The sequence below is a fragment of the Mobula hypostoma genome, chromosome 2, assembly GCF_963921235.1.
Source record: "Mobula hypostoma chromosome 2, sMobHyp1.1, whole genome shotgun sequence".
Lineage (NCBI taxonomy): Eukaryota > Metazoa > Chordata > Chondrichthyes > Myliobatiformes > Myliobatidae > Mobula > Mobula hypostoma.
The window spans coordinates 67,394,421-67,421,215 of NC_086098.1; the positions used below are offsets into that span (position 1 = coordinate 67,394,421).

Genomic DNA, 26,795 nt, shown 5'->3' on the forward strand with positions numbered 1-26,795 from the left:
AGAATATCTTTCCTCAGATTAGGGGACCAAAACTGCACACAGTACTCCAGGTGTGGTCTCACTAAGGCCTTGTACAACTGCAGTAGAACTTCCCTGCTCCTGTATTCGAATCCTCTTGCCATGAATGCCAGCATACCATTCGCCTTTTTCACCGCCTGCTGTACCTGCATGCCCACTTTCAATGACTGGTGTATAATGACACCCAGGTCTCATTGCACCTCCCCTTTTCCTAATCGGCCACCATTCAGATAATAATCTGTTTTCCTGTTCTTGCCATCAAAGTGGATAACCTCACATTTATCCACATTAAATTGCATCTGCCATGAATTTGCCCACTCACCTAACCTATCCAAGTCACCCTGCATCCTCTTCGCATCCTCCTCACAGCTAACACTGCCGCCCAGCTTTATGTCATCTGCAAACTTGGAGATGTTGCGTTTACTTCCCTCATCTAAGTCATTCATATATATTGTAAACAACTGGGGTCCCAGCACTGAGCCTTGCGGTACCCCACTAGTCACTGCCTGCCATTCTGAAAAGGTCCCGTTTATTCCCACTCTTTGCTTCCTGTCTGCCAACCAATTCTCTATCCACATCAATACCATACCCCCAATACCGTGTGCTTTAAATTTGCACACTAATCTCCTGTGTGGGACCTTGTCAAAAGCCTTTTGAAAATCCGAATATACCACATCCACTGGTTCTCCCCTTTCCACTCTACTAGTTACATCTTCAAAAAAATTCTATGAAATTCGTCAGACATGATTTTCCTTTCACAAATCCATGCTGACTCTGTCTGATGATTTCACCGCTTTCCAAATGTGCTGTTATCACATCTTTGATAACTGACTCCAGCAGTTTCCCCACCACCGATGTCAGGCTAACCGGTCTATAATTCCCCGTTTTCTCTCTCACTCCTTTTTTAAAAAGCGGGGTTACATTAGCCACCCTCCAATCCTCAGGAACTAATCCAGAATCCAAAGAGTTTTGAAAAATTATAACTAATGCATCCACCATTTCTTGGGCTACTTCCTTAAGCACCCTGGGATGCAGACCATCTGGCCCTGGGGATTTATCTGCCTTTAATCCCTTCAATTTACCTAACTCCACTTCCCTACTAACATGTATTTCCCTTAGTTCCTCCATCTCACTGGACCCTCTGTCCCCTACTATTTCCAGAAGATTATTTATGTCCTCCTTAGTGAAGACAGAACCAAAGTAGTTATTCATTTGGTCTGCCATGTCCTTGTTCCGCATGATCAATTCACCTGTTTCTGACTGTAAGGAACCTACATTTGTCTTAACCAATCTTTCTCTTTTCACATATCTATAAAAGCTTTTACAGTCAGTTTTTATGTTCCCTGCCAGCTTTCTCTCATAATCTTTTTTCCTTTTCCTAATTAAGCCCTTTGTCCTTCTCTGCTGAACTCTGAATTTCTCCCAGTCCTCAGGTGAGCCACTTTTTCTGGCTAATTTGTATGTTCCTTCTTTGGAATTGATACTATCCCTAATTTCCCTTGTCAACCACGGGTGCACTACCTTCCCTGGTTTATTCTTTTGCCAAATTGGGATGAACAATTGTTGTAGTTCATCCATGCGATCTTTAAATGCTTGCCATTGCATATCCACCGTCAACCCTTTAAGTATCATTTGCCAGTCTATCTTAGCTAATTCACGTCTCATACCTTCAAAGTTACCCTTCTTTAAGTTCAGAACCTTTGTTTCTGAATTAAGTATGTCACTCTCCATCTTAATGAAGAATTCCACCATATTATGGTCACTCTTACCCAAGGGACCTCGCACGACAAGATTGCTAACTAACCCTTCCTCATTGTTCAGTACCCCAGCCAGAATGGCCTGCTCTTTAGTTGGTTCCTCGATATGTTGGTTCAGAAAACCATCCCGCATACATTCCAAGAAATCCTCTTCCTCAGCATCCTTACCAATTTGGTTCACCCAATCTATATGTTGATTGAAGTCACCCATTATAACTGCTGTTCCTGTATTGCATGCATTTCTAATTTCCTGTTTAATGCCATCCCCAACCTCACTACTACTGTTAGGTGGCCTGTACACAACTCCCACCAGCATTTTCTGCCCTTTAGTGTTATGAAGCTCTACCTATATCGGTTCCACATCCTCCAGGCTAATGTCCTTCCTTTCTATTGCGTTAATCTCCTCTCTACCCCACCTCCTTTTCTTTCATGTCTATCCCTCCTGAATATTGAATATCCTTGAATGTTGAGCTCCCATCCTTGGTCACCCTGGAGCCATGTCTCTGTGATCCCAACTATATCATATTCATTAATAACTATCTGCACTTTCAATTCATCCACCTTGTTACGAATGCTCCTTGCATTGACACACAAAGCCTTCAGGCTTGTTTTTACAACACTCTCAGCCCTTACACAATTATGTTGAAAAGTGGCCCTTTTTGATTTTTGCCCTGGATTTGCCTGCCTGCCACTTCTACTTTTCACCTTACTACTTTTTGCTTCTACTCTTATTTTACACCCCTCTGTCTCTCTGCACTTGTTCCCATCCCCCTGCCACATTAGTTAAAACCCTCCTGAACAACAGCAGCAAACGCTCCCCCTAGGATATTGGTTCCAGTCCAGCCCAGGTGCAGACTGCCCTGCTTGTACCGGTCCCACGTCCTCCAGAACTGGTTCCATGCCCTAGAAATTTGAATCCCTCCCCCTATGAGGGCAAGTATGAGGGCAAAGGTCTGGCAGATGGATTATAATGTTGCTAATGTGAGATCATCCACTTTGGAAATAAAATTATTCGATCATATTATTATTTAAGTGGTGAAATATTACACCATGCTCCCTTGCAGAAGGACTTGAGAGTTCTTGCATATAAATCTCAAAAGGTTGGCTTGAGGGGGCAACAGGTTATCAAGAAAGCAAATAGAATGTTGGTCTTCGTTGCTAATGGGATTGAGTTTAAGAGCAGCAACAGTACATGATACTGATGTGGCTACTGCTGGAATACTCTGTGCAGCTCTGGTCTCATTACTTGAGAGATACACTGCTGCTTTTAAAGGTGATTCACTGGGTTGATTCTGAAGATGAAGGGCTTACCCTTTGGAGAGAGATTATACTCACAGGAATTCAGAAACATAAAATTATGAAAGGAAAGATAAGATAGAAGCAGGAAAGTTGCTTCCACTGGTAGGTGGAACTAGAAATGGAGGACATAGCCCCAAGATTTAAGGGAGTACATTTAGGACGGAAATGAGGCTACCTCATTAAATATATTTAAGACACAGAAAGATTTTTACCTAGTAGGTGAAATATTTTTAAGTGGATCAAGATTAGCTTCATTTATCACATGAACATCAAAACATTGAAACATATTATACAGTGAAATAAATGGTTTGTGCCAACCACATAGTCCTAGGCGTGCTAGAAGCCTTGCTGTGCTGCTGGTGCCAACATATCATGCCCAAAACTTACTAACCTCAACCGTAACTATGTCATTGGAATATGGGAGGAAAGTGGAGTACATGGATGAAACCCACACAGTCATGGGGAGAACATACAAACTCCCTACAGACAGCAGTGGGAATTGAATCCTGATCCTACACAGCTGGCACTGGTTAACCACTATGCTAAATTCAGGATTATGCAGAAAAAGCAGGTAACTGATCTGAGTCCACAGCCAGATCATGCATATTCTTAATGAAGAGTAGAGCAGACTTCACAGGCCAATTAGCCTACTCCTGTTCCTATTTCCTATATTCTTATGTTCCTTCAGAACTCCCTTCACCCCTCAAGCCCCTTGTCAAATCTCCTCTGCTCCACAAACTGATTGTTCTCTTTACAGCCACACCCAATCTGGACCAGCTTCACTGTCTTCTGGATCCCTCAATATTGTTCTTTTACCCAGAATCAATCCCTTGTTATTCTCCTCACCTGCCCACCCATATACACACAAACAGCATGAAATGGACATTCTCCCACCTTTCTTGATAGTTCCCCTTCAATTTCCACCAATCCTGCAATCCTCTCCCTATGCATTTCCACTTCATCTTTTTTCCAGAGCAGAGTTACACCAGCAATCTGCACTGCAACACACTTCCTCCATCACTTCCACTATCACTTCCACTATCTGCAGTAGCAGAAGGTAATCAAATGTGGCCTTTCTTAATCTTTACACTTTTAAGGCCTGTTCAACCATATGTGGACCTTGGTAACTTGCTCCAAGCTGGTGCAGGCAGCTTTCCCAGCACCTCTTCGGTACAACAGTCTATACTTTGAAGAATCTTTCCCACTTAAAGGATTATAAAATAAAATTTATCATAGAAAAGCAGATAAGGCTTAGCTGGTCAAATACCTTTAGAACAACAGATCCAATACATAAAGCCTCACATTCAACCAACCACAACTTGTTCACTATTCATGGTGGTTGGTAGACTTTATACAAAGAAGCATTTCCCTTTAACAAGTTCAAAGTAATCAACTCATCTCAGTTTTAATTTTCCAAAAGTTGTTTTCTTTTTTATGAATGCTCATCCTTTCCACACGGTAGGCTTATTCAGAAAGTTAGAAGGCATGGGATCCAGAGAAGTTTAGCCAGGTGGATTCAGAATTGGCTTGCCTGCAGAAGGCAGAGGGTGGTGGTGGAGAGAGTACATTCAGATTGGAGGATTGTGACTAGTGGTATCCCACAAGGATCTGTTCTGGGACCTCTACTTTTCGTGATTTTTATTAACGACCTGGATTTGGGGGTAGAAGGCTGGGTTGGCAAGTTTGCAGACGATACAAAGGTTGGTGGTGTTGTAGATAGTGTAGAGGATTGTCAAAGATTGCAGAGAGACATTGATAGGATGCAGGAGTGGGCTGAGAAGTGGCAGATGGAGTTCAACCCGGAGAAGTGTGAGGTGGTACACTTTGGAAGGACAAACTCCAAGGCAGAGTACAAAGTAAATGGCAGGATACTTGGTAGGGTGGAGAAGCAGAGGGATCTCAGGGTACATGTCCACAGATCCCTGAAAGTTGCCTCATAGGTGGATAGGGTAGTTAAGAAAGCTTATGGGGTGTCAGCTTTCATAAGTCAAGGGATAGAGTTTAAGAGTCGCGATGTAATGATGCAGCTCTATAAAACTCTGGTTAGGCCACACTTGGAGTACTGTGTCTGGTTCTGGTCACCTCACTATAGGAAGGATGTGGAAGCATTGGAAAGGATACAGAGGAGATTTACCAGGATGCTGCCTGGTTTAGAAAGTATGCATTATGATCAGAGATTAAGGGAGCTAGGGCTTTACTCTTTGGAGAGAAGGAGGATGAGAGGAGACATGATAGAGGTGTACAAGATAATAAGAGGAATAGATAGAGTGGATAGCCAGCACCTCTTCCCCAGGGCACCACTGCTCAATACAAGAGGACATGGCTTTAAGGTAAGGGGTGGGAAGTTCAAGGGGGATATTAGAGGAAGGTTTTTTTACTCAGAGAGTGGTTGGTGCATGGAATGCACTGCCTGAGTCAGTGGTGGAGGCAGGTACACTAGTGAAGTTTAAGAGACTACTAGACAGGTATATGGAGGAATTTAAGGAGGGGCTTAAATGGGAGGCAGGGTTTGAGGGTCGGCACAACATTGCGGGCTGAAGGGCCTGTACTGTGCTGTACTATTCTATGTTCTATTTGTTCTTCCCCCAAGTATTTGTTTCAAAACATCCTAACTATTTTATTTTGTACAGTTCAGAGTAGCAAATAATTATATGAAAATAATCAACGCAGCCTTGAATCATTTTGTTTGCCCATTTATAATTACCAAATTCAGATCTGAAAATTGTACATCCCCTGTACCTGGAAACTGTGCACCCAGAAATTATTGCCAGTTACAGTTTTGCATACTTTTCCTATTGCAATGTTAATTTAGTTTTAGTTATTGTAGGAACTACCGTTAACAATAAGAACATAACTACAAATGCATTAATTTTTAGTCAATAAGAATAATTCTGTTTTCACTGCACTATTTTGTTATTTTGATCAGAAAGTGAACTTTCATGAACTACATTGCAAAGCTTGTGAATAGTGTGAAATTTCATGACAATTGCATTTCTTACCACTTGATAGTGTTTAATAATCACCAGCAATGACAGAGAATTCCAGCCATAACAGAAACGCATAGTATCTCACATATTTCTATTACCTGACTAGTAAGAGTTAAAGTCTACCTCTGAACAGCTCCAGTGCGTAAGTGGACTTTTTCTGTAATCAAGGCAAGGACACGATTCCAGTCTTGAACTGTGTGTTTTGGTAGAAGCAATCTCACAGGGGGTATCAGCAGGTCTCCATTGGTAAAGATACTGAAGAACAGTGGAGGAAGATGGAAATGTAGAAAACAAACTGTTGTTAGTTCATAAAATTATTTCCCCCATTTCTTTAAGACAATTCTTATATCTTATACTGAACTCATTACCCGCAAAGAGGGATGAACGATCTCAGGAAAAAGAGGGATGGTTAGTAAATATTCCAGTTCTTAACAATTCTCAGGTCGAAGTGATGCTGAAGCTGAATAGAATTTTATGAAGTAATGGAAAAGGGGAAGAATCTGGCAAGCAGAAAAAAAAAAGACCTGCAAGGAAATGACAAAACTGAGCAGGACTGAAAAAATGTATTGTGAGAGAAATGAAAGGAATCAAAGATAAGCAAAAGCTTTGTGGTAACTTCCAGTGGTAGAGGTCAGAGGAAATGGTGACAAAAATCAGGACCAATCTATGTAATATTGCCTATACTCCTTTTCATATCAATCTGGCTAGAATAATTCCCTTCGTGGTTTCCAGTATTGAAGCTTCATAGTATCAAAAGGAAATGAAGTTTAAAAAAAATAAGTTCTAGACAGACACAGTTCCCAGCAGGGCAAGAAAGCAGTCCGTTGTAACAAATTGTTTCATTTACAACAAGATTGTAGATGATTTATGAAACAAAGAAATATACAAATTTAGATGTCACTTTTATGATATCTTGCAGAAATTATCCAGTGTATCATATTCAATCAACTTACTTCAGAGTACAGTAAATGTTAAGTGGACACTATTCCAGCAACTAACAGTCCAAAGAGTTCTTCATAAAGACCTTTATCCCCACTACTTAAAGGAAAAATTTACTATTGCAAGAATACTTTCATTGAAATCTGCAGTCATAAATCAATTTTTGTTTATATTTTCCAATACGAACCCTGATGAAATGAGTTTCCAGTTTCCTCGGACTTTATGGAAAATGTTCCTGCAGATGTGAACAGCTGCTCTGAATCTTCTGCCAATTTCAGCAGATGCAGACCAATTCACAATCTGAATTTAAGCAGAGGCCATTCCCACTACTGGTACAGTATTAGCGTCACTAGAAGACAACAGTCTTCTAATTCCAACGGCAGGGAAACAAACCCTGAAAAGAGTGTGCATTTATCCTACAGTACTGTCCTTTATCTCTGTCAAGTGCCGAACTGGAGTATGTGGATATAAACTAGATGTTCAGCACCAGGAACATTTCAGAAGGATCTGATTACATTCATTCTTTATTGAGGTGACTCATAGATTTCATTAGATCCACAAGGAAATTTCAAATAACACTCATTAAAGGGCCTCTTTGCTGCCAATTTAAGAACAATTTTTTGGTGAATGAACTCATTAATAAAAGCAAAAATTTTATGGAACTAGTCACAATGAAATAGAAATTCTTTTGAGTGGGGCATTCTTTTCCTATGCGCTAGATGACAGGCTGGAAGCCTGGATGAAATAGGCATTCCCTAGTATATGAGATACATGTTAGGAAAACACACCCAAGTCCTCTGTATGTGATGGAATTACTGACATGGGATGAGGGTTCCTTTCATCCCTGTCCACTCACACACACTGATGCTGTTCAACATGCTGAGTTTCTCCTGCAGATTTTTGTTGGTAGATTCTAACATCTACAGTCTCTTGTGTCACCAATGAACATTGATTGCTAGGTACATCGTTCTGCATATACTAATATTTGACACTGCTATTTCAACATTCATATTTCCAATAGTAGATTGGGCTCAATTCCAAGAGCAGTTCTTCCTAAAGGAAGAAAGTTTGCTGCAGAGTTAGCTAAATGACCTATTCTTACATAAACCAATAAAAGAAACTGCAACCTAAGAAAACCATGAATCCTTCTGCAGTGGATACAGCCTCTAACATCAATTTTCCTTGGAGGGGTGGTGGGGGTGGTTTGTTGGATAAGGCCTGGATAGCATGAACATGGAGAGGATATTTCCATTAGTAGGGGTCTAGGATCTGGGACAGAGGCTCAGAATAAAAAGGCAACCCTTTAAAACTGAAATGTGGAAGAACTTCTTCAGCCAGAGTGGTGAATCCATGGATTTTGTTGCCACTGAGGGCTGTGGAGTCCGAGTTACTGGGCGTATTTAAGGCAGAGATTCATGGATTATTGATTGGTAAAGGATTATGGGGAGAAACTAGGAAAATAAGGTTGGGAACAAAAAATATCAGCCATGATTGAATGGGTCGAAAGGCCTTGTAATTGAACAGCTCTGCTCATAACTTATGGTCTACGGTGTTAAGAGGGAACCCATAGTAATCTACCATTTACTCTCCACTCCAACAACATAATCTTCTACTTGCAGAGTGGTTTCCACTCCCACATGGGCCTTAACCACTACAAGCTATCTATCACGCTGGTAGAAAGAAGAGATCCCATTTATAACTGCTACTTTAGTGTGGTGTGGAACCGTGCTCTGAATTTTGTACTTCCCACATGCACTGGATATTGTCTGCTGTTACTCTGCATATCTGTGCTGAAGGCTTAGATTCACAGTGCTTATGGGCATGAACCTTCACACATTGTGCAGGAAAGGAACTCACTGTCCTGCACTAGACCAGGAAGCCAGGTCCTCTGAAGATCACACTTCTCACCTGCTTCAATGCATGCAAGAATTTCTGTGAATGTATCTCTTAGTATCTAGGTGGTAGAGCTGGGAAAACTGCTATCTCATAGCTCCTGCCACGTTGGTTCAATCCTGACCTATGGTCTGTTTGTGCAGAGTTTCATGTTATTCATGTGCCTGTATGTGACTCTTGATTTCCTTCCATATCCTTAAAATGTGGCTCAGTAGGTTAATCAGTCATTATAAATTGCCTACAGTATATTTGTGAGTGTTTGAATTGGGGCGGGGGGGAGAATTGTTCTGAATGTAGAGCAAAGAAAATAAGTCTGCGTAAAGAGAGGTGCTTGGCAGGCAGCTCACACTCAGTGGGCCTAAGGGCTTGCTTCAGAGTTGTCTTTTTATGACTGTCTTCTTTAATTGGACCCCACCAGTGTGAGTTTGTACACTAAATCTGTAAGATATGTCAGGCCATTATCTTCTTGTAGATAAATTCCTGCCAAATAACTCAGCCAAATCAAGTTTTTGTGGAGCATTTATTCATTTTATCCCACAACTGATTGCTTTACTTGGAATAATATCTCAGAATTGTTCCAGTTTGGCCTTTTATTTTTACTTCGTATTCCAGGATACACAGTGACATCCAGTGGTATAATTTTGCCTTATATCATCTCAGTACTTTCCGTTTTCTCATTTTTCAATCTTTTCTATTAATTATTATTGAAGATCAACAAACAAAAAAAAATACATTAAAGTAATCAAGTCAACATGTCAATATGTACAATGACGAATTAAATTACCAAATAACTGATTAACAAAGCTAAACAATATATCAATAATAAGAAGAAAAAATGAAGTGTTAAAACTATTCTTTTGGAAAAAAGAAAGAAGGGAAAAAGAACCCCTACTAACTGAAACAAAAAAATCCTGCTAACAAAAAAAAATGAAAAAAAAACCATTGGGAGCACAACCCCGGAGCTATACGCCATACAAGCTTCCATAAAAGAAAAACATCAATCTGCCAACTCAAATCCGTTTAAACAAGAATCAGAAGGAAACCATCTTAATTAACTCAAATCAGATGATAGTAGCGGGCAAAAGAACCCCACCTTTTCTCAAAGTCAAATCGAGGATCAAAAGTTCGACTTCTGATTTTCTCCAAACTAAGACATAGCATCACCTGAGAGAACCATTGTATCAAAGTGGGAGCAGAGGCAACGTTCCATTTTCTACTACAGGAGTTTGATTACCAGCATTTCAACATTTCACCTCAAGTTTCATGAGGTAGACTTTCCCATTCCTGCTGTTTATAGGAACCTCTTACAATAAAGTGTTGCCCATGTGTGTCCTAATTTGTCTGGACACACACCATGGAGGTGGTGAGATGGAGAAGTGTGTCTGCAAAAAGGATTAAATATCAGATGCTGCACCAGTCCTTAAAGAAACCGTAGCAGTCAATAAATTGTACACTTGTTTGTAATACCCATAAAACTTCCTCAACTGGTGAAGAAATAGCAGGCAAGATTGCTTGGTTATGACTGTGTGGCTCCACAAATGATGGGAGTGCAGATAGTCCAAGAGGCAGTGGTATGACCTGCACCCCACTGAACCCAGCAGGTATCTGTCATACGGGCAGCTTTTAAGAGTCCATACTGCATGCTCATTTACACACATAGCACATAGAGAGCATACAGTAGCTATTTAGGTCTCATTTTATAACCGTCCAATATCTGACCACCATATTTCTGTTTGCACGATAAGGCAATGTATGGAACAAAATAAACCCAGATGGGACAGTGGCTATTTCAAGATCTTAACTGAATACTACTAAAGCATTACAAGAGAAAATCTTCAGATGCTGGCAACCCGAGGAATGCACAGAAAATGCTGGAGGGTCTCACAGACCAGGTAGCATCTACAGAAAAAAGAACAGTGGACGTTTCGGGCTGAAACCCTTTGGCAGGAAACTACAAAAGCATTCACCATTAACATTGAAAAGCAGAGTGAAAGTGAAGCCATTCTCCAAGCTAATGGCTACAGTCATCCTTAATATCCCTCCTCATAAACACAGGTAGCCCTCTGCAGTTATTCTCTGAAGTGCTGTTTGAAGGAAGGACTGCCTGACACTGGAGCGTTCAGCCACAGTTTTCCATACACAGTGCATAAATGCACCGATCTAATTTTGGACTCAGCAAGTCACCAAATGAGGCTGCATCACTGTGTATAATGATGCCAGGAATGTTGGATATTAGGAAAATAGGACTTTGTTCCATGGAAAAAAATTAACACAGGACGTGAACAGAGCAGCTCAGGGACAGGTCTTTTGACCCACAATTTCTGCACCAATCAGTATGCCAATTTAAACTAATCCCACTTATCCTGCATATTGTCTGCATCCTTCTGTTCCTTGCCTGTTTATGTCTTTGCCTAAGCCTCTTAAACATTACTCACTTATCCATTTCTACCAGCTCCCAGGCAGCCAATTCCAGGCACCTATGTGTTAAGAAAAAGCTTGCCTTGCTCATCTCCTTTAAGCTTTCCACCACCCCCTCATCTTAAAGCTATGCCTTCTAATATTTGACAATTCTATCCTGGATAAAAAAAGACTTGTCCCTGCTGAACCTCTTGTGCTCCCTCTCCCAAATCTCACATCCTTCCTGTAATACCACAAACAGTATTCTAAATGTGGCCTAACCAAAGTTGCAACTGCATCATGACCTCCTAATGTTTATACAAGTGAAAGCAAACGGGCTATTTACCTTTTTTTTAAACCAGCCTAAACAGCCACTTACATGGAGCTATGGCCTTGCTCCCCAAAGTCCCTCTATACAGTACATCTGACCAAATGGGATCTGGTCATACTCACCTCAATAATAATAAGAGGCTGATCAAGGACTACATCTGCAACATGCTTACACCCACACTGGACCCCCTACAATTTGCCTACCGACGCAACCGATCAACAGATGACGCAATAGCCACAGCTCTACACACCATCCTTACACATCTGGAGATGGAGGATGCTTATGTGTGAATGCTGTTCCTGGACTACAGCTCAGCATTCAACACCATAATTCCCTCCAGGCTCGACAAGAAGCTCAGAGACCTTGGCCTTCACCCTGCCTTGTGCAGCTGGATCCTGGACTTCCTTTCAGATCACCAGCAGGAGGTAAGCATGGGCTCCTTCACTTCTTCCCCTCTGACCCTCAACAAAGGTGCCCCTTAGGGCTGTGTCCTAAGCCCCCTCCTTTACTCTCTGTGTACCCATGACTGTGTCTCCACCCACAACTCTGATCTGCTAATTAAATTTACTGATGACAGTACACTGATAGGCCTGAGCTCAAATAATAACGAAGCAGCCTACAGAGAAGAAGACATCACCCTGACAGAGTGGTGTCAAGAAAACAACCTTTCCCTCAATGTCACAAAAACAAAGGAGCTGGTTGTGGGCTGCAGGAGGAATGGAGACAGGCTAACCCCTATTGACATCAATGCGGTTGACAGGGTGATCAGCTTTAAGTTTCTTGGCATAAACATCACTGAGGGTCTCACATGGTCTGTACACATGGGCTATGTGGTGAAAAATACACAACAGCACCTCTTTCACCTCAGACGGTTGAAGAAATTTGGTACGAGTCCCCAAATCCTAAGAACTTTCTACAGGGGCACCATTGAGAGTATCCTGACTGGCTGCATCGCTGCCTGGTATGACAGCTGTACTTCCCTCAGTAAGAGGACTCTGCTGAGAGTAGTGCGGACAGCCCTGTGCATTTGTAGATGTGAACTTTCCACTATCCAGGACATTTACAAAGACAGGTGTGTAAATGGGCCCAGAGGATCATCGGGGACCCAAGTCACTCCAACCACAAACTGCTCCAGCTGCTACCATCTAGGAAATGGTACCACAGCATAAAGGCCAGGACCAACAAGCTTCTTCCACCAGGCCATCAGACACAACTGTATTTCTATGTTATATTGGCCATCCTGTTGTACATACTATTTATTACAAATTACTATAAATTGCACTTTGCACATTTAGATGGAGATGGAACATAAAGATTTTTACTCCTCATATATATGAAGGATCCAAGTAATAAAGTCAATTCAATACTCCTAGAGATATGTCTTCATTTCCCAAAAAGCATCAACTCACATTTGTCCAGATTAAACTTCACCTGTCATTTCTCTGCCCAGATTTCCAATTGATCTATATCCTACTGTATCCTTTGACAATCTTCCTCACTAGAACAAAGAATAGTACAACACAGTACAGGCCCTTCGACCCACAATGTTGTGTCGACCCTCAAACCCTGCCTCCCATATAAGCCCCCACCTTAAATTCCTCCATATACCTATCCAGTAGTCTCTTAAACTTCACTAGTGTATCTGCCTCCATCACTGATTCAGACAGTGCATTCCACACACCAACCACCTTCTGAGTGAAAAACCTTCCTCTAACATCCCCCCTGAACCTCCCACCCCTTATCTTAAAGCCATGTCCTCTTGTATTGAGCAGTGGTGCCCTGGGGAAGAGGCGCTGACTATCCACTCTATCTATTCCTCTTATTATCTTGTACACCTCTATCACGTCTCCTCTCATCCTCCTTCTCTCCAAAGAGTAAAGCCCTAGCTCCCTTAATCTCTGATCATAATGCATACTCTCTAGACCAGGCAGCATCCTGGTAAATCTCCTCTGTACCTCCACTCCACAAACTCTTATGTCATCTGCAAATGTACTAAATGGAACACCTCTATTTTCATCTAAATTTTTAATATACAGATTACAAACAGAGTTGTGATCCTCATGAATCACTACTGGTTACAGAACTCCAGTCAGAAAATCATCCCTCCACTTTTTCCTGTCTTCCATGACCAAGTTAATTTACCAATTTATTACCATACTCATGTGACTTAATCTTCTTGACCAACCTACCATGAGGGACTTCATCAAATGTTTGACTTAAAGTCCATGTGGACAACATACAATGCCTCATAACTCATCTTCAAAACTGCCTCAAAAAACTCGATTGAGTGTATGAGGAAGGACCCCCTCTGCATAAAGCCATGAAAAACCTAGAATGGCAGTTAAAATTGCCATTTGACTTGGGATACAGAAGATTGTTTTCAGTGGTTAATGAACCAATAACAAGGCTCAGCATACCAACAGAAATTCCTCAACTATCCTCTACCACTCTTCACTGGCTAATGCTAAGGGATCTGAACAAATGGTTAGGAGCTGGATGCCACAATTCATCTGTGGAAACCAAAATTATACTATTGTGTGTTCAGGAAACCCACACATAGGTCACTACACACAGTGCCCATTTTATTAGGTACGTCCTGAACATACGGCATGTACGTTCGTAGTCATCTGCTGCAGTAGCCCATCTACTTCAAGATTCAATGTGTTGTGCACACAGAGACATTCTTCTGTACAGCACTGTTGTAACATGTGCTTATTTTAATTACTGTCGCCTTCCTGTCAAGTTCGAACCACTCTGGTCATTCTCCTCTGACCTTACTCATTAACAAGGCTTTCTCACCCACACAACTGCCTATCATTCACTGAATTTTTTTTTTAATTTCTCACACCATTCCCTGTAAACTCTAGAGACTGTTGTGTGTGAAAATCCCAGGAGATCAGCAGTTTCTGAGATACTCAATCCATCTCCTCTGGCATCAATCCACTGACAGAGTCACTTAGAACACATTTCTTCCCCATTTTGATACTTGGTTTGAACAACTGAACCTCTTGACTATGTCAGTATGCTTTTATGCATTGAGTTGCTGCCACTTGATTGGCTGATTAGATATTTGCATTTGCAAGCCAGGTATACAGGTGCTCCTAATAAAGTGACCACTGTGTGTACATTTCCCATTGGCTAAGTATATATTAATGTATAATTTTATTAAATTTCTCACCTGATAGTTAACTTTAAGCCTTACATGAAGCTTATGACTAGCGCCATCTGGTGGATTTGCTTAGCCAAAGAAGAAAAGCACAATACATCTGAAGACATTTCTGCCCATTTGCATGACCAGCTGTCAAAACTACTGGATTTATGTTATGAACACATTATGACATCTTGCTATTAACATTGTGTGTTTTTCTTAATATCTTCTACATGATCTTAATTTTTATATAAACATTTTTTGCCTGGGAATATGTTAAATTCCTAACATTCACCACCCAAACAGCTGCAGCAATTTTTTTTTCGAGAAACTATCCAGTGGAATTCAGTAGAGGAAATTAAATATAGAACATAGAATAGTACAGCAAAGTACAGGCCCTTCAGCTCACAATGTTGTGCCTGCCTCCCATATAAGCCCCCACCTTAGATTCCTCCATATACCTGTCTAGTACTCTCTTAAACTTCACTAGTGTATCTGCCTCCACCACTGACTCAGGCAGTGCATTCCATGCACCAACCACTCTCTGAGTGAAAAAACTTCCTCCAATATCCCCCTTGAACTTCCCAACCCTTACCTTAAAGCCATGTCCTCTTGTATTGAGCAGTGGTGCCCTGGGGAAGAGGTGCTGGCTATCCACTCTATCTATTCCTCTTATTATCTTGTACACCTCTATTATGTCTCCTCTCATCCTCCTTCTCTCCAAAGAGTAAAGCCCTAGCTCCCTTAATCTCTGATCATAATGCATACTTTCTAAACCAGGCAGCATCCTGGTAAATCTCCTCTGTACCCTTTCCAAAGCTTCCACATATATCATAGAGTATATATCATATATCATAACTCTATATCATAGAGTTATAGAGAAGTACAGCACAAAGGCCCTTCAGTCCATCTAGTCCATGCCAAAACCATTTAAACTCCCTATTCTCATCAACCTGCACCCAGACCATAGTCATCCATACCCCTACTATCCATGTAACTATCCAAACTTCTCTTAAACTTTGAAATTGAGCTTGCATGCACCACTTGCAGCTTATTCCACACCCTGATGACCCACTGAGTGCAGAAGTTTCCTCACATGTTCCCCTTAAATTGCTCATCTTTCATCCTTAACCTACAACCTCTGGTTGTAGTCTCATCCAATCTTAGTGGAAAAAGCCTGCTTGCATTTACCCTTTCTTTACCTATCATAATTGTGCATACCTCCAACAAATCTCCTCTTAATCTGCTACGTTTGCAAGGAATAAAGGTCTAACCTATTCAATCTTTCCTTATTAATCAGGGTCAGACCCGGCAACATCCTTGAAAACTTTCTCTGTATTCTTTCAATCTTATTTACATCTTTCTTGTAGGTAGGTGACCAAAACTTCACACAATACTCTAAATTAGGCCCCATCAATACCTTTTACGACTTCAATATAACATCCCACTCCTGTACTCAATGCATTGACTTATGCCCCTATCTACCTGTGACGCCGCTTTCAATGAAAAATATACCTGTATTCCCAGATCCCCCTGTCCTACCATATTCCTCAGTGTCCTACTGCCCACTGTGAAAAACCTACCCTGGCTGGTCCTACAGAAGTGCAAAACCTCACACTCGTCTGTATCAAGTTCCATCTGCCATTTTTTGGCCCCTTTTGACAGCTGATGCAGATCCCTCTGCAAGCCATGATAGCCTTCCTCACTGTATACTACACCCCCAGTCTTGGCACCCCACTAGTCACAGGCCTCCAGTCAGAGAGGCAACCCTCTACCACCACTCTCTGGCTTCTTCCACAAAGTCAATGTCAATGCTCAAGTTGTGCTCAAATTGATACTTATCTTGCAACCAAAGTCTATCAGTATTTGAATAAACTGGACATGATTTCTAATTTGTGTGTAGTTACGCATTTAGTGCCATGTTTGTATTTAGCAGGAGCTAACTTTTTTTAGTGCCAACCAGCAATAATTTCACTCTGGTCCATTTCTGACCCATGAATGCACTAAATAGTAATTTTCATTTAAAAGTGATAAAGGTTTCTGTCCGTCAAGTTTGTTTCATAACATAATAAAATCGACAAATAAACTCTTTTCTTAATACCATCATTCCAAATAAACTGATTCCTAAGCTCCGGAACCTGGGCCTTAGCACTCAGATCTGCAGCTGGATCCTCAACTTCCTCATAGACAGGACCCAGGCTGTAAAAATAGGGGACAAGCTCTCCTCTACAATCACTCTGAGCACCGGTGCCCCACAAGGCTGTGTACTCAGCTCCCTGCTGTACTCACTGTACACCCATAATTGTGTAGCAAAGTTTCCATCAAACTCAATATATAAGTTTGCTGATGACACCACAATTGTAGGCCGTATCTCGGGTAATAATGAGTTTGAGTACAGAGAGGAAATTAAGAATGTGGTGGCATGCTGCGAAGACAATAACCTATCCCTCAACGTCAGCAAGTCAAAGGAATTGGTTGTTGACTTCAGACGGAGTAGCGGACCGCATGACCCAATTTACATCGGTGGTGTGCAAGTGGAACAGGTCAAAAGCTTCAAGTTCCTCAGGGTCAATATCACAAATGACCTGACTTGGTCCAACCAAGCAGAGTCACTGCCAAGAAGGCCCACCAGCACCTTTACTTCCTGAGAAAGCTAAAGAAATTTGGCCTGTCCCCAAAAACCCTACAGTACTCAGTGCCCTACAACTCACGGTGTAAGAACTACTCTGGTTGGTCCTTCCAAATCAAATCAAGTTTAATTGTCATTCACAGCATGCATGGATACAGCCAAATGAGACAGCACTCTCCTGGGGCCAAGGTACCCAAACATACATGCACATTCAAATAATGAGAAAGGGGGAAAAAGAAAATAACACGGTCATTTTTTTTAAGAAAACACAATTTTAGACCAAGTCCCACAAGTTGATGGTTCCCAGCAGTCCAGCCTGTAATGCCACTGATCCAGCACTGACAGAGGAGGCTAACCCCACCTCCCCACCAACCAAGCCCAGATGTCACACTACAATGCAAGCCCGAGGACTGAGGCCTAGTCCTCACCACAACCAAGGTGACACCACTGCCTCACTGCCTGTCTCACCACCAAACAAAGGAAGCAGGCCTGTGGCAAACGAAGGAAGTTGGCCTGTGGTGTATGAGGGAAGTAGGCCTGTGGCAATGTGCAACACCTCACACTTGTCTGTATTAAATTCTATTTGCCATTTTTCAAGCCCATTTTTTTCTCTGACTAGTCCAGATCCTGCTTCAAGTTTTGATAGTTTTCCTTACTGTTCACTACACCCCCAATCTTAGTGTCATCCACAAATGTTCTGATCCAGTATACCACATTATAATCCAGATTGTTGATATAAATGATAAACAATGGACTCAGCACCGATCTCTGTGGGACACTACTAGTCACAGGCCTCTAGTCAGAGACAACCATCTACTACTCTCTACCCTCTGAATCTTCCTCAAGGCTAATGCCTAATCCAATTTGATATCTCATCTTGAATACCAATCAACTGAATCATCTTGACCAAACTCCCATATGGAAACTAGTTAAAGGCTTTGCTAAAGTCCATGTAGACTACATCCACTGCCAACAGGAGGAACAGACTATGGGGGTATAAATATCACCGGACTAGACATACTCAGGCATCATCCTTGAAGAAGATGGTAGAGTTTATCAACTAAACATTGGTTATAATCGATACCTATGCCTGGCTGGAAGCCCAAGAAGAGTTCATTCATCCACTACCTTGCCTTCATCAAATGTATTCCTAATTTCCTCAAAAAAATTCTATAAGTTTGATAAGACATAAATTACCATGCACAAAGCTATGCTGACTAACCTTAATCACTCCCTGTCTATCCAAATACTTACATATCCAGTCCCTTAGAATACCTTCCAATAATTTTCCTACTACTGACATCAGGCTCACCAGCCTATAATTTCCTGGCTTATATTTAGAGCCTTTCTTAAATAATGCAACATCATTAGCTATCCTTAAATTGTATGGCACCTCACTTATGGTTAGAGATGTTTTAAACGTCTGTGCTCGAACCACTGAAATTTCTGTACTCAACTCCCACAGGGACCATGGCAACACCTTGTCAGACCCTGGGGATTTATCCAGATAAAATTTGTTTCAAGAAAGCAAATACCTCCTCCTCTGTAATCTGTACAAGGTCCATAACCTCGTTGTATTGCTTCACACCTATAGATACCTATTTGTCTTCTAAGTGGATACAGATGCAAAAAATCCATTTACAATCTCCCCCATCTCTTTCAGTTCCGCTCATAGATTATCTTCCAGGGGACCATTTTATTGCTTACTGTCCTTTTGCTCTTAATATCTTAACATATTTGTAGAAGCCCCTTAGGATTCTCCTCCACCTTGTCTACTAGAGCAAACTCATGACTTTTTTAACCCGCCTGATTTCCTTCTTAGGTATTCTCTTGCAATTCTCATCCTTCTCAGGTAGCTCCATTTGCTCCTCATCCTATCCTGCTATGCACTACCTCCTTTTCTTATCCAGGGCCTCAAAACCTCACAAATACTATTCCATAAACCTGTTATCCCTGCCTTTTATTCTAACAGAAGTCCTCCCTCTTACCAACTACACTTTTGCCAGAAAACAATCTATCCCAATCCACACTTGCCAGATCTGTTCTGATACTATCAAAATTAGCCTTTCTCCAATTTAGAAGCTCAACTCGAGCACCAGACCTATCTTTTTCAATAATTACCTTGAAACTAAAGGCATTATGATCACGAGTTTGGAAGTGTTCCCTGTCCTGTGGGTGTGTGGCTTATCCTGCTTGTCGAAAGTCACTTCTGTTGTGATTGGTTAGTTTAGAAACTGTGGCTGCTTTTCCCATTGGCTAGCAGCCTGGTTTTCTGTCTCATTCACCAGGCCCACAAACTTGATTCAATATTACTTTCCCTACAAAAACTTGTGTCAACTGCCTTGTCTTATTCCCTAATAGGTGATCTAGAATCTCACTCTTTCTAATGGGGACTTCTGTGTACTGATTAAGGAAGCTTTCCTGAACACATTTAACAAACTCTTTCCCATCCAGCCCTTTTACTATATGGGAATCCCAGTCAATACGTGGAAAGTTAAAAATCACCAACTAACACAACTTTGTTTCTTGAAACAGTCTAAGAACTTCCTACAAATTTGATTTCTAAATCCTGCGGACTGTTGGATAGTCTATCATATAATCCTATTAACATGGGCATACATTTCTTATTCATCAGTTCTACCCATAAAGAGTCACTAGACAAGTTCTAGTTCTTGTTAAACTAATTTGGTAGGGGGACAGGAACCAGACTAATAGGGCAGTTGGTATACAACCAGACGCAGTATGTAGTGAGACTGTAAGGAAGGACAGGCAGATGATAGGGCAAAATTGCAGTCAGTGGGGTGAGTTAAAGTGTAATGGGGGCAAAAATCAAAAAGGGTGAAGAGTACTGTACTGAAGGTATTAGAATGCAGTCAGTTATATGGAATAAGGTAGATGATCTCGTAGTGCAGTTAGAAATTGGCAAGTATGATGTTGTGGGCATAACCTCCAAGGGTACACATTGTATCAAATAGACAAGCGGGTGAGCAGAGGGGGTGGGTGGCTCTGTTGGTGAATAAAGAAATCCAATCCTTAGAAAGAGCTGACATAGGATCAGAAGATGTAGAATCCTTGTGGGCAGAGTTAAGAAACTGCAAGGTTATAAAGACCCTGTTGGGAGTTATACACAGGCCTCTAAAGAGGAGCTAGGATGTGGGCTAAAAACTACAATGGGAGAGAGAAAAGGCATGTAAAAGGGGGAATTTTGCAACCGTCATAGTGAATTTCAATATGCAGGTAGATTGGGAAAAGCAGGTTGGTGCTGCATTCCAAAAGAGGGAATTTGTAGTATGCTAAAGAGATGGCTTTTTAGGGCATCTTGTGGTTGAACCCACTATGGGAAGGCAATTCTGGATTTGCTGTTGTATAATGAACCAGATTTGATTAGAGAGCTTAAGAAGCAGTGATGATAATATGATAGAATTCACACTGCAGTTTGAGAAGGAGATGCAAAAGTCAGATGTATCAGTATTACAGTGGAGTAAAGGTACTTACAGAGGCATGAAAGAGAAGCTGGCCAAAGTTGATTGGAAGGGGATACCAGCAGGGATGATGGCAAAACAGCAAAGGCTAGAGTTTCTGGGAGCAAGTCAGAAGGCACAGGAAAGATAAACCTCAAAAATAAAGAAGTATTCTAAGGGAAAATGAGGCAACTGTGGCTGACAAGTCAGAAGTGCGTAAAAGCAAAAGGCATATAATATCACAAAAATTAGTGGGAAATTAGAGGATTGGTAAAATTTTGAAAACTAACAGAGGGCAACTGAAAAAGTCATAGAGAACAGATGAAATAATGAAGGTAATCTAGCGAGTAATTTAAAAGAGAATACAAAATGTTTTTTTCAGATATATAAAGAGCGAAAGAGAGATGAGAGTGTATATCAAACCGCTGAAAAATGTTACTGCAAAAGTAGAAATCTGGAACAAAGAAATGGCTGTTGAACTTAAAAGTATTTTGCGTCAGTCTTCACAGTAGAAAACACTAGCAGAATGCCAAAAATGTGGGTGTCTGTGGGCAGAGCTATTACTAAGGAAAAAGTGTTTGAGACATTGAAAAGTCTGAGGGTAGATAAGTCACCTGGACCAAATGAACACGACAGGTTTCTGAAAGAAATAGCTGAAGAGATGGTACAGGCATTAGTAATGATCTTTCAAGAATCACTAGATTCTGAAATGGTTCCAGAGGAATGGAAATTTGAAATGGTATTCCATTCTTTAGGAAGAGATGGAGGCAGAAGAAAGGAAATTATGAAGAGACAGAGGGAGAAGAAAGGAAATTATAGGCTAGTTAACCTGACTTCAGTGGTTGGAAAGATGCTGGAGTCTATTATTAAGGATGAGGTTGAAAGATTGGAGCGACTGGGCTTGTATACACTGGAATTTAGAAGGATGAGACGGGATCTGATTGAAACATACAAGATTATTAAGGGATTGGACACGCTAGAGGCAGGAAACATGTTTCCGATCTTGGGGGAGTCCAGAACCAGAGGCCGGAGTTTAAGAATAAGAGGTAGAACATTTGGAACAGAGTTGAGGAAAAACTTTTTCACATAGCGGGTTATGGATCTGTGGAATGCTCTGCCTAAGAAGGCAGTGAAGGCTAATTGTCTGGATTCTTTCAAGAAAGAGTTAGATAGAGCTCTTAAAGATAGTGGAGTCAAGGGATATGGGGAGAAGGCAGGAATATTAAGATAGTCTGATGTTACTGTGGCACAGGATATGACAGTACTTTGCAAACTGAGAATACTCTACCATAGCTTAGTATGAAAGGTCAGTGCCTTAAGATGGTATGATAGTACTGTGTCATAAGATGCTATGACGACACCCTGCCATTGAATAGTTTGAAAGAAATCATACATGGTTTCATGGAGGCGCTGGGATGCCAGTCAGCAACTGGGAGAGTTTAGAACCCTGGGCTGATTGTCATGTAGGTCTTGGGTGGTAGGTCTAGGAGATTTGGTCTGAATTGGGGTTCAGGCTCTGGAGGAGGGTGTGACACCACTGAATGAGGGTTTGCGAGGTGGGGAGCAAGACAAACCACAACACTTATTTCAGCGGGGCATCTTTCTGGAGTGGTGACAGTGGACAACACAGATTCCAAAAGGAGATTTGGAATGTAAATGATGCCACTTGACATACAATTGGCTGGAAGTTCTTTCAGATGCAAAAGGAGATTCTTAAGCAGAAGTGCCTGGTTAAGTTTTCAGGCTTTTGCAATTTGGCTTGGAAATGCATACAAATGGGTTACTCTCCACAGAAAGCTAAATGCACGGCGATCAATACAGAGAGCAGGACATTTCAAAATCAGGCCTCTTGTGCATTCCTGGAACACAACCTTTTGGTGAGTTAATTATGGTTGGAGGTAATGACTAACGTATCCATGAATAAATAATTAATGAAAATCAAAAATCTGCAAATGGAAAAAGTCTGAAATGTAAAACAAGAATGCTAGAAACACTCTGCAGGACCTGAAGAAAGAGAACCAGATCAAAAATCCTTCATCAGAACTGGGAAAGATAGTAAATAACTTAGCTTGAAGTTCAAGTTAGGTAAAACTAACCTGTTTTCGCCCTTTCCCTGTTTAATGACCTGAAACGGTAATTCTGTTTCTCATTTCATGAATGGCGCTTTGGTATGTTGAGCATTTCCAACATTCACGGTTTTCATTTCATGAATAAATAAATTTTGTAATTAATTTGGTTCATACATGGGGGATGTCTATCCACCTGTAACTTGTTTAGGAAGTTAATCAAAACGAAAGTTACTGCAGGCAGAGCACAAATTAAGTTAATTGAATCCATGAAGTACCTTTATAAACAAGAAATCATGTGAAACACGGGCTGCTGTTCTTCTTTGACATTGTATCATTTCAATATTCATGATGTTTCACAACTGTACCTTTAAAACATGATGGTACTTCCAGTCCTGATGCCTACATTATATCTGTCATCTGTTCTTTTGCTCAAACATTAAACATTGAATTTTAAATCCAAGGTAACCTTCCCTTCACATTAGAATTCCAACACATGGTGGGTGTATCAGGCTGTAAACCAAAATATAACAGGCTATTGCCTAAAGTGTCATGCTTCATTAAGTGCCCCTCACTATTTTTATAAAAGGGCAAATATTCCAAAAATGTACTTACTTGATGGTATATGGCTCATAATTGTATTTCTTCCACCGTGCAGAAACAATAATTCGGCTGTGAACAACTGGTCGAATCTGAAGAGACAAAGCTCTAGATTAACTCACTTGTGTTATAGTGGCTTGCTGGAACTAATTGTATGATGCGCTAGAAGGTGTCAAGTTCGGGCGAGTAGTCTGATCCACTACACGTGGATCCAATTTAATTTAAAAGCATCATTTCTTAGGCCAACGTGATTGGTATCAAGCTCTGGATTAGTCTACGATTGCAATGATCAATAAGGTGCCTACACCCAGTATGAAGGCATCACAGATTCTTCCTTGAAAGAATTTCATTTGTCATCCAATCAGTTCTATGAGTTTTGACCTGTTCCATTTTATCTCACTACTGCTCTGTGAAACAAAACCAGCAAGTTAGGCCCAATATGAAATATTACAAGTTTGTTTCCTTAATTAATTTTTAAAGTTACAGATTTTTTAAATACAGCAAGTACAGTAAAATAAAACACAGTAACGAAAAGACCATAAGGCATAGGAGCAGAATTAGGCCATTCAGCCCATCGAGTCTACTCCACCATTTCATCATGGCTGAATTTGGATCCCATTAAATCCCATACACCCGCCCCTCACCATATCCCTTGATGCGCTGACCAATCAAGAATCTATCAACTCCTGCTTTAAATATACCACAGACTTGGCCGTCACCGCAGTCTGTGGCAGAGCACTCCACAAATTCACCACTCTTTGGCTAAAAAAATTTCTTACTTCTGTTCTAAAAAGTCGTCCCTCAATTTTGAGACTGTGCCCTCTATTTCTGGATACACCCCCCCCCCATAGGAAACATCCTCTCCACATTCACCCTATCTAGTCCTTTCAACACTTGGTAGTTTTCAATGAGATCCCAACAGCATTCTTCTAAATTCCAGTAAGTATGGGCCCTAAGCTCCCAAGCATGCCATACATGTTAATCCTTTCATTTCCGGAATCATCCTCATGATCCTCCTCTGGAATCTCTTAGATGGCAGTACATCCTTTCTAAGATAAGGAGACCAAAACTATTGATAATACTCCAAGTGCAGCCTGACCAGTGTCTTATAAAACTTCAGCATTATCTCCTTGTTTTTATATTCTATTCAACTTGAAATAAATGCGAGCATTGCATTTGCCTTCTTTACCACAGACTCAACCTGTGAATTAACCTTCTGGGAGTCTTGCACGAAGTCTTGCAAGCAGATCAGAATCAGATTTAATGTTATGAAGTGTGTTAACTTTACAGCAGCAGTACAATGCAATACATGTTAAATAAATATTAAAAAAACTACATTTATATTAAGTATATATCTGTCTATTAAATAATTACGTTAAAATAAGTAGCAACAAATAACAGAAATAAAAAAGTAGTGAGGTAGTGATCACGGGTTCAATGCCCATTTTTGAAACCAGATGACAGAGCTGAATAAGCTGTTCCTTAATCGCTGACTGTGTGCCTTCAGGCTTCTGCATTTCCTGGGGGTACCTGTGGATGCACCTGGACAACAGACTTGAGTGGAGCACCAATGCAGAGACTGAGTTCAAGAAGGGCCAGAGTCACCTCTACTTCCTGAGAAGACTGAGGTCCTTTGGAGTATGCAGGCCTCTCCTTCACATGATCTGCCAGTCTATTGTCTCTAGTACAATCTTCTATGCAGTGGTGTGCTGTGGCAATGGCATCAACATGGGTGATGCCAACAGGCTCAATAGACTGATTAGAAAGGATGGCTCTGTTATAGGAGTCAAACTGGACACAACAGAGGCTGAGGTAGAATAAAGGACCATACAGAAAATCCTGACAATTCTGGACAATGTTTCTCACCCTCTGCATGCAACCGTGGCTGAACACAAGAGCACTTCTAGTAATAGACTAAATCAACTACGATGCTCCAAAGAGTGCTACAGGAGGTCATTCTTATCCTCGGCCATTAGGCTCTTTAATGAGTCAATCCATATCCAGGGAAGTGATGACCCCTTCCTGTTAAACTGTTTGAGGTAACTTTTTTTTCGTCTTTCTTACTTCTCTTCTAATATTTGTATATTTGCATACTTGTACACTTGTAATGCTACTGTGACATGGTAATTGCCCTTAGGATCAATGAAGTATCTATCTAGATATCTACCCATCTCCTTCCCAACGGTTAAGAGTGTGAAGAGGGCACGCCCCGGGTATCAGAGGTAATACCGTTGGACCTACCTTCAGCATCAGTCGCCTATTCCAACAGGTCAAAATATTCATTGTCCCTACTCAAGCTGAAGCAGATCAAGACACTGACTCATACTTTTTCTAGTGCACATTAAGTTAGTCAGTACCACAAGCAAAATTTTGAAAAACTGCATACCGTGATAGAAAGAGTAGGACATCATGAGAAGATATTATTCTAAATACAGATGACTACTGCACATCATCTTGTTGATCTTGTCATTCACTCAGTTATCCCAACAGTAATAGAATATAAACAGAAATTAATCTTTGAATTACATCTAAGTTCATGCTTGTTCCAAAGCTATAGCTATTAGGAGAAGTGATTGTTCATTGTTTTATTTGAACTGCATAATAATAATGAAAAAATACAGTTAGAAAATAGAATATGTACAGAAAGCAGAATATGAACACCTAATACAAAAATGTTGAAGTCTATTCCATTGAGTTTCATCACTGGCACAAAGAGCTAAAGGAATCTAGGCATTCAGCCAAGTACTGAAGACTTGGAAGACAGGAGCTAAGTAAACAGCCAAGGTATAGTAGACCTTTCAGTTTATTATATGTGCATATTTGATTAACTGAAACTTACCATATCCTATGCAAATATAATCAGATAAAAATGGCACATATTTCAGAGAAAGTTAATCTTTTCCAATATTGTTATTGTGAGTTCTTCATGTCAGGTTCACAAACCTGATGAAGAACTAAGAAATCAACAAAAATATATCATTGTACTAAATATGGGAAAATTCATTTTGATAAAGATAGAGAAAATCCAAACCTCAGGGTGCATAATTTGAACAGTTAATCAATCACATCTACTGAATTATCTTTCATCCTTCCTCGCATTCATACCAAAGTGCTCTCCTTGTCACTTAAATATTATTAAGCAGCCAGTGGATGGCATTGTAAAATTACAGGCCAAGATGTTTAGATCCAGAAAAATCACCTTTATCTTAACATTAATAATGCCAGCTTAAAGATTAGGCATATTCAGTACTGAAATCCTTTGAATGGACA

At 40.7% G+C, this 26,795-nt stretch overlaps 1 protein-coding gene across 17 annotated transcripts in view; it reads right to left on the reverse strand.

Annotated features, from left to right (window-relative positions):
• Positions 1-26,795, reverse strand: part of LOC134340710 (doublecortin domain-containing protein 2) — a 167,742-nt gene that overhangs the window by 112,188 nt on the left and 28,759 nt on the right. For all 17 annotated transcript variants that reach the window (XR_010016632.1, XM_063038254.1, XM_063038265.1 and 14 more), the window contains exons 5-6: positions 23,541-23,617; positions 6,185-6,316 (exon numbers count right to left, since the gene is read on the reverse strand). Coding sequence is in view for 16 of the 17 variants with exons in the window: in XM_063038254.1 (XP_062894324.1) it covers positions 6,185-6,316; positions 23,541-23,617 (209 nt within the window). In the remaining variant the exon portion in view is untranslated. The remainder of the gene's footprint in view (positions 1-6,184; positions 6,317-23,540; positions 23,618-26,795) is intronic.